The sequence below is a fragment of the Falco cherrug genome, chromosome 9 (assembly GCF_023634085.1).
Source record: "Falco cherrug isolate bFalChe1 chromosome 9, bFalChe1.pri, whole genome shotgun sequence".
Taxonomy (NCBI): Eukaryota; Metazoa; Chordata; class Aves; order Falconiformes; family Falconidae; genus Falco; species Falco cherrug.
In genome coordinates, this window is record NC_073705.1 from 50,761,036 (window position 1) to 50,775,201 (window position 14,166).

The window sequence follows — 14,166 nt, forward strand, 5'->3', positions numbered from 1 at the left end:
TCACAAATGGATTTTCATATTTTTGTAGTAATTTACAGTGTGCAATAGGTATTGTAATCTAATCCACTATGATTGCATAATTTTTGACCAACTTGCTGTTGATAAATATATGCAAGTATTAGGTTATTAAATTTTTTACAATTAAATGGCTAAGAAAGCTGTTTATTGCCTTCCGTTATACCCTCTGTTAATAAGATCGTTGTTGCAGATGTTCGCGTATGCTGCATTGATGTTTAATGGTGCATGATGCTCTAGGTGGTTCCCATAACCTTGCTTTGTCTACTATGAGCTGACTCAATTGATATGATAATAGAGAAAAGAGGTCTGAAACAAGCTGGGCTGTACTGGCACAATTTGCATAACCTTTAAATTTGCCATCATTTGATGGCCAACTGCTTCTAAAAATTCTTATTCAGTTGTCAGCAACAATATCCTGTACAAACAGCGTTCTGCAGTTGGACAGGTGGGGAGGGAAGAGAGGGCAGGCATCATTTACTGCACTTTTATATTCTATCAGGAAATGTACTTATTATCGAATTTATAAAGCCAACAATTTGCCATAGAGTTCTGCGGTTTCATTCGTGATCAATTGCTATTAGCCACAATGCGTAGCCTGGCATCTTTTCAGGTTCACAGTACAATATCACAGCGCTGGATTACAAGGGACATAAATATCTGGTTCCATAGGCTCCTCTCTGGATTTTGCTCTGACTGCTGGTCGCCGGGGCAGGCAGAGGAATCGCGGCGGGTTAGGCGGGCGGTGGGGGGCACGGGGCAGCAGGCGACAGCAAACTGGAGCAGCCTGAGCAGCCTCCCAAACTTGAAATCTGATTGTGGAGGACTCCGTGTGTTCTTTTAAAACAAACATTAGTATTATATCATTCAGTAGGCTTAGCCAAAACCCAAATACAAAAATAGTTCGTGTTTACTGTACTCACTAAATCTGCCGTCTGTATATACTCTAAGTCAGGTCTGCTTACTTTACTGACTATTATTCATAACAAAGAAAACAGCTACGGTGAAAGCAAGCCGGCACCTACTTTCATTCTTCCATTCAAATGGGATCAACTACAGAAACGATGTTTTTGTGGGATACAGAGGTTTGGATCTAAACTGTCACTTCTTACTCTCTATCACGCTCAGGTGTGTCAAGGCAAGGTCCTTTGTGTGTGAGAATGCGCACAGCCTCCTCTCCAGATACTGCCTTTAAACAATTTCCACTTTGCTTTATCTGTAAAAACTACTGCGGACATCACGGAGTCAAACAGATCATAAAATCTCACAATTCCACTTTCAGACAATTAACCATTTCCGAGAACTCCAATTCACTCCCCTCTCCCCACACAGCGCTAACTCTAGATGGTTTGTTGTGTTACACAAAATGATCCTAAATCCCCAATTCCAGGCAAAACAGGACCCGTCCAGAACTCCTTTCTGCTCACTTTTTCCACCAGCCAGCATCTCTGCCCTGTCCCCCCCGGGGCTAAGGATCTGCCCTCCATTCTGCCACCTACCTCCCAATACTTCTATTGCCTGCAACTGGACGCTACAGCAGAGAAACTTCTAATCCAAGGGTCAGTTCCTGCAGTTAATTTTCACCCAGGGTCACCATACATACCCACATTTTACTCTCCTTCCATTCTGTGCAATTATTTTACAATGCCTATTTGAGCAGGTGAAGATTAAAGGCTTGAAAACCTAAGTTCCATCATTTACGGCCAAAGCATGACACGGATAGCTACAATTTAAACTTTTCTACAATGTTCATTCAACTGTAATCACAAGATGGGAAATAAAATGTCTAAATTAAAGATGAGAGGCTACCAGAGTCTGTAGGGCACCTTCTGAGGAGAGATTCTGCTGTTCAAACTTGTCTGTGATGGTTTGTTATGAAGTGAACTGCTGCCTCTTAAAAAAAGGCAACACTGCAAAAATAACGGAAAAAAGACCTTCTACAGAAGATGTTCTGCCTAGGTGCCAGTGGTCAAAGGGTCCAGTTCTTTATGCACCTCGTTTGTAACAGACAACAAAGAAGATACCTTCAGGTAAAATGTGTTATCAAATCTTTCAGCATACGTGAATTTTGCTTTTTGTATAACCCCCAGGTCGACTACAAAAACTGAACTGGAAACCGCAGACAAGGTACAACAGACAAAAAGACACACGGATCAGTATAAACCATTAATATTCATGAATGTCTTAAGTTCTCCATGGCCATAATCGATATCCAATGAAGTTAATGAGATCTTTCCATTGATTTAAAAAGACACTGGGTTAAGCCTCAGAGAAAATAATATCACGTTCTAGGCGAGCACTCCAGCTGGTAACATGTACTTTGATAAGTTGCTACCCTCCCATCCAGAATTTCAACCGTGAACAAAAGACTTCTTATTTAAAATTGGTTTTGCAAAATGAGCAATGCACCATTAGAAAACTCAATACGGAGCATTTAATATCTTGAATTGAAGAGCAGTCATGGCCACAGTAGTTACTTGCGATGTTAACGCCAATATGAGACCCATAAATAAGGCAATCATTATTTATTTAAAAAGGAAATGAAAAAAAGGGGGAAAAAAAAGCCTTAATGTGTCATCCTCCCAAAAGGTTGAGATTTTGTTTTGTTTTAACTTTGAGCCCTTAGAAAGCAGTGCTTCAAACTCTTATGTCTTCTAACACATCTAAGCCCATCCAATAGATTTAATCACTGATAACTAGAGTTATAAGTTCAAACTGGCCTTGACCTTGGGCAGTATGACATTATCTGAAAACCATTAATGGTCTGAAACTAAAGGAAAAGCTCATTAATAAAAGCAAAACCATACAAAGGTACAAAGGCAAAAAAAAAAAGGGGGGGGGGGAGAAAAATAAGGAAGTTTTATTAAAAGTATTGATCATGACCTAGGGCACTACAGACATTGATCTTCCCACATCTCCACAGGAAAAAAAGTGTTAAGCCAACAAATTATTGATCCATTATGAAACCTGCTGAACAAGCCATACATTTAATTTCTTACCATGAAAAAAATCATCACACCAAATTAGGGTAAAGAGAAAATATATTTCTTAAAAATGATTGGTAAAAAAATTACTATCTGATTAATTTCATAAAATAACCACCCTGTTAGTACGATTTGAACCTAAGGGTTGGAGGTAAGAAGCCTACGCACTGTGACCCTTTAACGCATGGGTTTCAGACTGCAACTCATTAAAGTATATGCTTTGAAGGAGAGCTGGGTAGCGCCCAGTACTGAATATTGCAACAACACAGAACGCATGCACGGACAGGGACAATGCTGAACTTGAAACTTAAAAGCATAAATGTAATGAGAAGTTTACAGGATAATTATTTTATTTGAAACAGAACATTGTGGGTTTGGATTTTCATCGGTTGGTTCAAAAAGTCAGAAAGATACGTTTAGACCGACTTAACATCGTAGCTGCAAAACCAGTTGCTGAAAAACTAACAGCCACCAGAATGTCACGTTCAGCGTACGTGGAGAGGGGTAGGTGTCATTTTCAGAAAACAGGGGATCACCTTGACAGAGCTGCATGGGAGAAGCACAGGCTGAATCTGGAAGGCTGTCATCAGCTCCAGTGCTCCCCAGTTACTGAACGACCCATCCTGCTCTCTCACCATTCTTTTAATATAGTTTATGGTAAAATTGGTGGTTTTCAGCATATGAGATGTCAGAAATCCCTTCCCTCTGATAGCATATTCCTGGCTCTGTCCCCTTATTCCTTGCTCTTTGCTTTGCAGACATAATTCTACAGTATTACAGCTGATCCTGGAGCAAACTTCCCTCCAACTTCGGAACTACGGTCTTTGCTGCTAGATGGAAGTTCAAAATAAAACTGTCATGTTTTATGCCTTGGAGTGAGGATCCACAGCCACTTCAGCCACTGTAGCTTGCAGATACTAGAGCCTCATCCTTGCCTCCTTCTACTGCAAATGCTGTGTCCTCTCCTCCCATGCTGGCACCAGTATGGACCCTGCAATGAGCTGGTCCAGAGCTCAGCCCCTCACCAGGGCAGGTTCCTGCCGCTCTATGTGCACTGCCAAACCGGTTCCCTGTGCCAGCAGAGCAGTGCTGACAGGCTGGGAGAAAAGTAGGGGATGGAAATGCTTGTCCCAAGCAGAGCCAGAGATTCCTGCTTTTTCTATCAGTTCAGAACTGCCAGGGCCCCAAGCCTCAGTCTCTCGTGCTCCGAGGACTACACAGCCTTAGAATGAATACAGTGACTCCTTGTTCCTTCCATGACTGCCCAGAACAGTAGGGGTCTGCCTTGGTAACCAGGAGGCTTAATTACCATAATTTGGTCTTCTCAGGATTGCTGTTAGGTAGTTCTGTTTCTTCATGGCTTGAGCAAACCAAGCAATATTGTGCCGATGTAATTGTTTCTGGACAAACCACCTCACAGCTCAGGTCACCAGTAAAATGGTATCAGCTTCAAAGTATTACAGCCATGCATACAGGAGGCATCAGACATTTATGATAAATTAATTCTGTGTGGATGCTCTAAGTGAGGAATATCATCACAGGGAAGGTCTCCTTTCAAAAAAAAAAAAAAAAAAAAAAGAAAAAAGAAAAGAACAAAAAACCCCACCCAAAAAAGCTACGGTGTACTAAGGTACTTTCTTTCCTGACGTGATGCCCATTTGGGGTTTAAGGACACCTGAATTGCTATCTTACTGTAAACTCATTCAGTGTTGCTCTCCGGTCTGCAGTGGTTGATGCGGTGGCCTCACTGCGATGCCCTGCCCAGGTCCAGCCCTGCCGCTAGCTGTGCACCCCCGCCGGGGGCACCTCCAGGCTATGGACCCCACCTCCCGGGGGTGCTCGTCATGTGGTGTGTGCCATGTTCTTGTGATGCCTTCAGATTCACTTGGGATAGGAAAACCAAAAGTTGAGCGTGAAGAACTGCAAAAGTGTCTCACATTAACGGGCTATAAAAGTCTTTGTCAGTCAATGTGGAAAAAGGTGCACATGCAAGAAACAATTCTAGCTTTCAATACACGAGAGTGGGCTCTACTAAGTTAATACTAAGTTAATACTAAGTTAATACACACCATAAAGAATATTTGAAATTACAACAGATAATTCCATGAAAATACCGTATCAATCATCAGTGCCAGCCAGAAAAGCAAATAAAATGTTAGGAATTAGTAAGAAAGAAATACAGAACAAAGGAAAAAACAAAATTAAAACACTTTGTAAACTTCTCAAGCATGTGCAAGTTGACCATTCTCGTCCCCCATTCACAAATTGCATAGGAGACCTCCAAAACTGCGCAGGGGAGGGTGGCCCAAGGGCGTCGGAATTACAGATCAAACAGAGAACAAGTAAACAGAACAGGAAAAGAGTCTGGAAAACAGACCAGTGAAGGAGAGATAAGCAGGAGTTCTGCAAAATCAGAAGTATCAGTACACGGTGTACGGAATGACGGGGCCCTGGCCGTGCACAGCAGGAGGGAGACAGCCAGTAACATTCCTAAGTGGCTGAATCCAAACAAAGAAGGGGAGGTATTTCTTTATGTAATATACAGTCTGTGACACACTATCACAAGACATTACATACGGTAAACCCCTATTTTTGACTATTAAGCACAAAGACAACACCTCTAGCTCAGAAATTCCCCAGCTACAGCTCACTGGAAGCTAGGAGAGCGTAACACGGGAGTATCACTCCAGATTTGTCCTGGTTTCATCCTGCTCCACAAGCACCCACTGCTGCACCCTGCTCTGACACCAGCTTAGAGACACCTTTGCCCTGCCTCAGCCCTGCCCTGTGCTGCCTCTCCAACATCACGTAATCGCTGCTACCTAAAGCAATGGATGTGTGTATGAAGCGTGACACCTCCGAGGACTCTTTTCAGAATTACGGTACAAAACCTGACTTCTTAAAGCTATGTATTGGTACCTGAGAAAAAAATGTAGCAATTCTTCCCCGTAAGAGGAAATTATAGGCAGTATTAAGGAATGGGATAGGGACCTGTATTAATTGTCCTTCAACAAACATGCATTTTTCATAGCTTAAAGGGGTAATTTTTCCTCAGAATGCCAGAATGGAAATTCATTCTAGCACCTGAAATACAAGCTAGGTTCAATAACAGGCACAGTTTTGCCTTGAAAATTCCTTATTACTAGTGATTATACATGAAAAGGGGATTTCCCAGCCTCACTCTCTCCGTTTGTGGCCTAAACTGGTGCGTTAACGCACTAGACGTGAAAAGACATCCTCTTCTTAAATCAACATGAAATTGCTGAAAACACACACACATCACATACAGACATACATCGATTTACTTATACGTCTATGCATTCTCTGAGATGCAACAGTCGATACACTTTTAAGTGCAGTCGTGATACCAGCATTCAGGAATTAGGTTTTAATAATGTGTTTCAGCTGTCTAATAAAATGCTCAGGCCTCCTCTCCCACACAGCATGAAAACATGAATGGTCTCAGTTACAAAAAGGTATTACCAGCTTTGCTATTCATTAATCCCTATCATCAAATGTTCATTATTAATTTAGGTTTTGTGGCTTCCTAAGTCACAACTAAACTAAAAATAATTCTGTTGGGCTTCCTGGCTCATTTCTTATGCTATTAGGAGACTAAAATTTCAATTTTTCTAAATCCATTTTTGTTTTTTAAACTTTTCTTTCTGTTTCTGAATATAAATGAATAGGAGTGAATGTGTGCAATCCTGTGAAAAATATGAGCATACTATAATATAACCCAACTACTATTTCTCCAGGTCCAAGACATTACTTTTGTTTGTGTAAACACTTAGGAAGGCTGGCTGAGAAAAAGCTAGTCAAAGCTTTCTTGTCTGGAAGGCTAAGCTCGAAAGCTGTAAGGAGAAAGAAAAATAACACTTTTTCTTGCTTCTTAGAGGAGAGCACACAACACTCAGTAACTTGAGAGAAAGAGAAGCTGCAAACAGGCCCACCATAAAATGTCAGCGGTGTCAATAGTAATAAATACTTCCGTGTTTTATAGATAGGCTTACAAGGTAACATGCTGGTCTATGATTGCAGCACAACCTGACAAAGAAAACCTACTGACCTCTGTTTAGAGCCAGTCGTATGCTTGAATATCACTCCTTTTTATTCCCCCCAAAAGTATACAGAGTCACGCCATGATGATTTGAGAACAGCTCTTAAAATCTTTCCAGTTTCCACAATTTTGACAACCCTTCCAAAACAAATGGTTTATAAACTCTGCTTAAAAATTTAAGATCCAACCTACCCTTGCAAAGTAGAAGAAGCTTAATCATTCATAAAAACATACTATTGTTGGTCGTTATTTTCATTTAGGTCAGGTTTTGGTTCTATCCAAACATAAAAACTTTTTATTTATGAACATATCTGCACATATTACCTTAAGCACGGCCATGCTGGGTGCAGCGACACCCGTTTAGCTCGGTATCCTCTTTCAGGTAACAGGTAGAGGCAAACGCCTACTGTCACTCCAACATCAAAAGCTGGGTAGGTAGGCTCTAAAATTCCACAACCTTGCAAGATTTATTGTGACATATTCGTTTGGCTACAGGGCACATGCTGTTTAATTTATGGAACAGATTAAAAAACAAGCAGAAATTCACAAAACTGTTTCACTAAGTACTATGTGGTAGGTGCACTAAGACGTCGTTCAGACGGACCTTTCCAATTTTACCACATTTGCCAGCACTGCTAACTCATCTGTTGAGTTATCTCAGGTAATGTACCCCCAAAACTGAAGAAGATGTAAGTGGTTAGTAAGCCCTAACTGAGGTGGCTTTAATGCTTGACTCCTTAAAAAAAAATAATCATTTTTTAGTGCCATATTCTAACAAATGAGGTTACTACAAATGCATCCTTAACAGAGGTGGTCTTGCAAACACTGGGGGGAAAAAGAATGGAAAATTCTATGTTCACGCCTGAACATGCCAGATTTCATCATTCATAACTTGAAAAATGCTGAAGTGATTTTCTTTAAATTTGGATTGTTTTTCTTTCCTCTATTAAAGCTATAAAACAAGCCAAGTTTAAAGTTTGTAGCTTCAGCTGTTTTTGAATTATGCAAATATTTCAATATAAAAGTATGTTTTTCCATTGCTGAACTGATTTTGCTCAGACTTTCCGAAGATTTCCCTTTGGGCCAAGACCAGTCATAAAATGTATCTGACTAAGAGTAATTTGTTTAAAAATGTTATGAGCAACTCTGTAAAAGGGGTAGCTTTCACAGCATTTGATTCTGACAAATGTTACAGCACACATATAGATATGACATATATGTTCTTGCCAGAGCTTGTGATTTTTGGTGCTTTTCTTAAAAGCTCCAGCTGCTGAACTCAGAGGATTGCATGTGTTCATTAGCTCTCTGCTTTCCCCGCATATGTATTTTTTGTGGTTACAGAAAGAAGTACTGAAACATGAAATGAATGTATCCCATAAGCCCAAGAACCCTCCGTCAAATCCGGAACCTCAGGCCTGGGAAGAGGGGTATGATGGCACAGGGCTGTGGTGGTGGGGCCAGAGTCTTGATCGCCAAGTGATTCCCAGTATGGATGAGGAGCATCCGCGCGAGGAATCAACCCAACACTGTCTGTCAAATATACTTTGCTGGTGAGCAAGTCCGTAGATCCTATTTTCAGTTACCAGTCCCCTTCCCAAAGCATAACCATAACCCTCTGCCCTGAAAGGTTTTGGCACAGGTGTCTTTCACAGGTTACTTTTTCCAAGAAAGTTTCATCAAAATTCAGTCACATGGGGAACCAACGTTAAGAGAAAATGACAACAGTTTTTGTCAATGCTAATTCTTATGGTCACTGAGATGATCCAATGCCTTCAAGTTCTGCTGTAAAAAGATGAAATCTGACATAATTGAAAAATGCACCTCAGGCTGCCCAGAGAGGTGGTGGATGCCCCATCCCAGGAAAAGTTCCAGGCCAGGTGGGACGGGGCTCTGAGCAGCCTGATTCAGTTGAAGATGTCCCTGCTCGTGGCAGAGGGGCTGGACTCGATGGCCTTTAAAGGTCCCTTCCAACCCGAACCATTCCATGATTCTATGACAAGAGGAGGAAAACTTCACAGAACAATCACTTACACATGGTCTGTGCAGCCTTATTAGAAGCTGACAGTTAATCTAGTCAACATTTCATCTGCCACAGCTCCTGTGTGCCAATCCTAACCACTCCTTTCCCTCCCCACGGAACATGCCGATCACGCTCCGCTTGAACTTGAAGTTGCCTCTTCCTTGCAATGATTCCTACTGACAGAGAACAGGAAGGAAGGGGAGAGAAAAGGGGCCTTGGGGCTGGAGGGCTGTGATGGAGGAGATCTGAACAGACAGTAGAAAGACCCAACGTGCTCCATGATAATTAAGAGAGAGAAATTTTTCCTCTGAAAACACCAAGACTTCAGACAGCCAAGGAAAGGGGACTGACAAACAGGCACGGCTTAGGCTGGGATTGCTGACGCGGTTACTGCGTCCCGCCGTGTCTGCGATGCGCTCCAGCCGCAGGGACCTCTGAAGCTGCTTGTCAGTCCGTGCCCGAGTGCCTACGGCTCGTGCCCGTTCAAGGTGAGCCGCCGCTGGCTGGGGGGGCACTGAACCAACACTGCCAACTGCAGCACCCCGTAAGATGACGGAACACCTCTGCAGTATGGCCAGGCCAGATTTTTGGAAGAAGCAGATGTTTTAGCTGTCTCAGTCTAAGCTCTCTCTTGTATGTAAGAGCTATATTGTCAGAACTTTTTGGTCAATCTTGCTTTCCTTTTGGTAAGAAAGCACCTTTCTGTCCTACGCTCTACACCTCAAATACCTGGTGATACTTCCATTCTCTGCAATGTCCAGGAATCAACAACTGTTACCACAGTCTTCTCCAGCTGTATCTGGCCTTCTTCAACCCACCAGTAATTAAAAAAGGAAAAAAAAAAGCACAAAAAAAAGCACCAACTCCACATCTAATTTCCAGCACACATAATCCTGTGCCCTTTCATGAATGAGCTGGCAACCTGCAAACAACCTCTTTTAGCCATCTTATTTCCTCTCCCTCCAGCCAGAGCTGTATCAAAGTGTATCCCCTCATTATCTCTACTACCTGATGCCCCTCCAACCTACACATAACTCACCCAAGAGGCGCACTCCTCCTCCCGCTACCCAGCCCCACAGCAACCTTGTCCCGGACAGCCTGCAGAGGCTCTGGCAGAGGAAGCGGGGCTGTGTTGAGGATGCTCCTGCAGCCTCAGCGCTGCCTACCTACCTCATCTGGCCAGGCACGAAGGGAAGGAGGGGGCGGCCACCCGGCTGTGCCTCTGCCCAGGGTGCAGCCCAACCCAAGCCGTTCACTTCTACTGCTGCGGGCCGCAGTAACGGTGCTCCGTGCTGCTGCTGGGGAGCGGAAACCTTTCCAGGGGGAAAATGGGGAAGGGCAGCAGGAACAAAAGGCAGAAAACCCCATAAAGGCCAACTTCACCTTGGAGTCTTTTGCTCCAAGACCTGTAAGCTCCAGCTACACCCGGCACTCTTTCAGACATAAACTAAGACCACTGGAACATGTGATCTGCCCAACAGCCGATGAAGGATGGTTAAAGGCAGCAGCAGAAGACAGAGCAGAGTCCTTTGCCTGGTTACCGATCCCCTCTGGTTGAATCATTACTGACAGAAATGTCTTCCAACTAATAAGCATGTTGTTGTTGTTGTTGTTATTATTATTATTATTAACCTGGACAAAATATAAAGCAGAAGGTACAAACAAGCTGACTTTGCAAATCCTATTTTAATCTAGGCACAAATTCTTCAAGACCATAACGTTTCCTCAGACAGGCAGGATAAACAATTACACACAGCCTGCTTTTTACAAAAATGTATTCCTCTTCCATGCCTTACAGAAAGGAAATAAATTTTATACTGGTAACTACTCCTAAACGCAGTAATTCTTCCCAAGACGAAGAATTTAGAAACTTTTTACACCTTCCACGGCAAGTTCCAAAGCACAACTAGATCTAATTAGTGCTGAAATAAGCGCGTTAGCACTACTCTATGCCATTCTGTGGTATCATCATTTGCTATATTAAGGGACACTTTTTCCTTCTTCCAGTATTATTTTAATGTGAGGAGGTGGGAAAAAGATGATCCACACAAAAAGAAGGAAAAAGGGGGAAAACAATAACAAATTGGTACCTCTTTCGAGAATTGCCCCACAGGCCAAACATTTTTATGTTCTTAATCATTATTAAATGACTTAACATGACACACAGAGCCTGGCGAATGATTGCATCCTGACATGAGAACGAATTACAAATGAAATGAAAGATCAAGCTGTATTAGAGGACTGCCTCTGGGAAATGAAAATCTTTAATTCTCTTTTATTATTGACATTTATTTGGCTGCCATGAATAACAACATAGCAAAGAGATTCAGCTATGCTTGTGCACTGAATAGCTTATCCCACGGCTCAAAACTGCCTTAACATTTATCATGTTTGCTTTTGTAGCTGACACCATTGCATACACTCTCTATCCATCTTGCATTTATCATGCACATAAAGTGCATTCTCTAATTTAAGTTCATTTCAGAGCGAACAAACAGCTAAGATTAGCAAGTGTCAGTCCTCAAATAAGCTCCCAGTTGTAAAAATATCAAAGAAGGGATTAATGGATTTGTTAACAACTCCAGTTTGAAGAATAAAATAAGTACACAGTGAAAATTAAATAAGAGCACAGGAGGGTTACATATAAGATTTAGGTTTACTACCGTTATTACTCGCTCATGTATAAAAACATTTTTATACTGCTATTTTTCAGCCAACTGTACAATACTCCAGTGGAGTGCCTCCATATGGGCCGTTCACGTAACGCAGTAACTTTCTGGAAGCCACACTTCCATCGTTATTCAGTGAGATAAACATACGCAGCTCTCAATGACTGCTTTCTATTTCCTTTTAACCAGTTTGTAGCTACCATAACAGGAGAAGCGGCAAACCATCGGAGGAATCATTCACACTGCTGCTGAGGATGATCTATAGAGCTGTGACATACCTACTTAGCGCCCAGCCCTGAAGCCACAGTCTGAAGCCAATTCTGATTTTTGAGGCAAGTATCGTATGAGTAAGCACCGGTCCCTCAGGTGCAGAGCTTCCTCAACTCCACTTGATTTCCGAAGGAGGAATTCAGCCCTGACTAATAACTTACCTTGTGAAGGAATGAGCGACTGAAATGGCTTGCCACCGCACATGTTTTTAATAGCTTTATTTAGTCTAGAAGCAGAGGTGGACAGAATTAAAGGGACCATCAAAAGGTAGGCAGTCATGTTTATAACGCTTAAATCTGTGCATCGTACATCATCGCTTCAGACAGCCCAAACTACTTGTATCCCTGCTAGAACACCTTTTTCCCACGTACTCCTTTGAGAATAGAAGAGCAGACGGCTGAGAAAAGCTAAAGCGAGACTTTCTGCTCAAAGCAAAAAAGCCTGGAAATGCACTTAGTACTGGATTTCACTTCCTCCTCTTCACAAATGTTTAAATATACTGTGCTGTTGCACAGCTGTTCTCAGCAGGCATAGCGTGTTCCTGTTTGCAGCAAAGATGGCTACACAGATAAAATCTCAAGCCATAAAAATCTGAGTAAAACCAACTGGATCAATATTTGAGATCTATGTTATACAAAAAAAAGAACTTAAGATGTTCAGAACTAAATTCCCAGGCATTCCTGTGCAATAGTCACTTCTTAAATACAGAACCTTAAAACAATTAAAAGCACAACAGATGAGGAACGTGGACTAACATCACAAGGCAAATGCTCCGACTACCACGGAACGGTTAAAATTTGTAAATCCGCAACTTGTAATTGATTAACTGGAATATTTACAGTGAGCGACGATGGAGGTTTGAAAAATATACCTGTAGCCATGACAGTGTCATCCTTCCCCTGGGTAAAAACTACGATTCGTTGCCTTTTAGTGTTCGCCTTTGGCAGGGCTTGTGTCTTGCGGGCTATCTCCTTAATGTCTTCGGTCTGTTAACAGCGAGAAAGAAAATTCTTGTTACCAGCATACCAGAGTGGTGAGAGATTAGAACTTTATTAGCAGATCAGAGAATCATTTTCTTACAGCTAGGTAGAAAACTGAGTTTATTGCCAGCAGAGGAAGATTTTTAGAAGGAGGAATACTTGACTCTCCTAAGGGTTTATGCAGTACTATGAGACCATTCTTTTTAATCTTGATAATGATAGTTCAGCTATTCCAATTGCTGCAAAACTAACAAAGGAATTACAGAGCATTTCCTAATGAGCAATTAGTGGTTTTCTTTGCTGATGACTGGATTCTAACCTTACCTATCATAGAATTAAAAATAAAATTGGTAAGAGAATACTTTGGATAAACTCTGGGCCTGATTTTCATCCAATTTAGCCAGGTTTTAGAATACTATAATCCCTCTGATTTCAGCAGGATTACAAATACTGTTCTTCTAAGTCCCCTGCAGCACCTGACGTCAGCGGTAAGCTGCCCGCACCGTGCATCCTGTGCAGGGTGCGGAGCCCAGGCGAGTGCGCTCCGTGCTCACCGTGCTCCGTGCCACACGGGGAAGCCAAGGCTGGAAGGTACATTCAGTGGGGCACAGAACATCCCCGCTCTTCTGAAGTAAGGCTAAGAGGCAAAAATGTCAGGCACCTTTGCTTTAAAGGGGCTCTATCCGTGCACCGTGGCGCACGTAGCCAGGAACAGAGACACCGGCACGCTGAGCCAAGCCTCCCATCCACCCAATGTCCCTGACAGCAACAAGTCCCAACCGTTTAATTCGATGCAAGAAACTCTAGGGGCACAACTCGTCACGGGAATGTTATCCTCTCTGTTCTCATAGTTGCCCTGTGATATGAAACGCAAGGACTTTTGATTTCTAATTTACTGAAGTTTTCAATCTAATCTAAATATAGGTATTTCTGTTATTTGTATCAGCATCAAATCCTCTTATAATGCTATGTGGGAAGCTTTTGTTCTCAGATTCATCTCAAGTCAGGAAGTTCTACAGATGTGGCATTTGTAAACCTATTTCTTGCCATCATTTTTAATTTTTTGTTTTTTCTTTTTTTAACATTAGGAAAGTGAGAAAGACTGTAATTATTCTCTGTGCTACTTACTATGTCCCACTTTATTCATACCTGTGTTAAATAACACCAC

At 42.1% G+C, this 14,166-nt stretch overlaps 1 protein-coding gene across 4 annotated transcripts in view; it reads right to left on the reverse strand.

Moving 5' to 3' along the window:
• ADK (adenosine kinase) overlaps positions 1–14,166 on the reverse strand; it is a 291,295-nt gene that overhangs the window by 29,046 nt on the left and 248,083 nt on the right. For all 4 annotated transcript variants that reach the window (XM_055719804.1, XM_027805482.2, XM_055719805.1 and 1 more), the window contains one exon: positions 12,890–13,004. In XM_055719804.1, the coding sequence (XP_055575779.1) occupies positions 12,890–13,004 (115 nt within the window). The remainder of the gene's footprint in view (positions 1–12,889; positions 13,005–14,166) is intronic.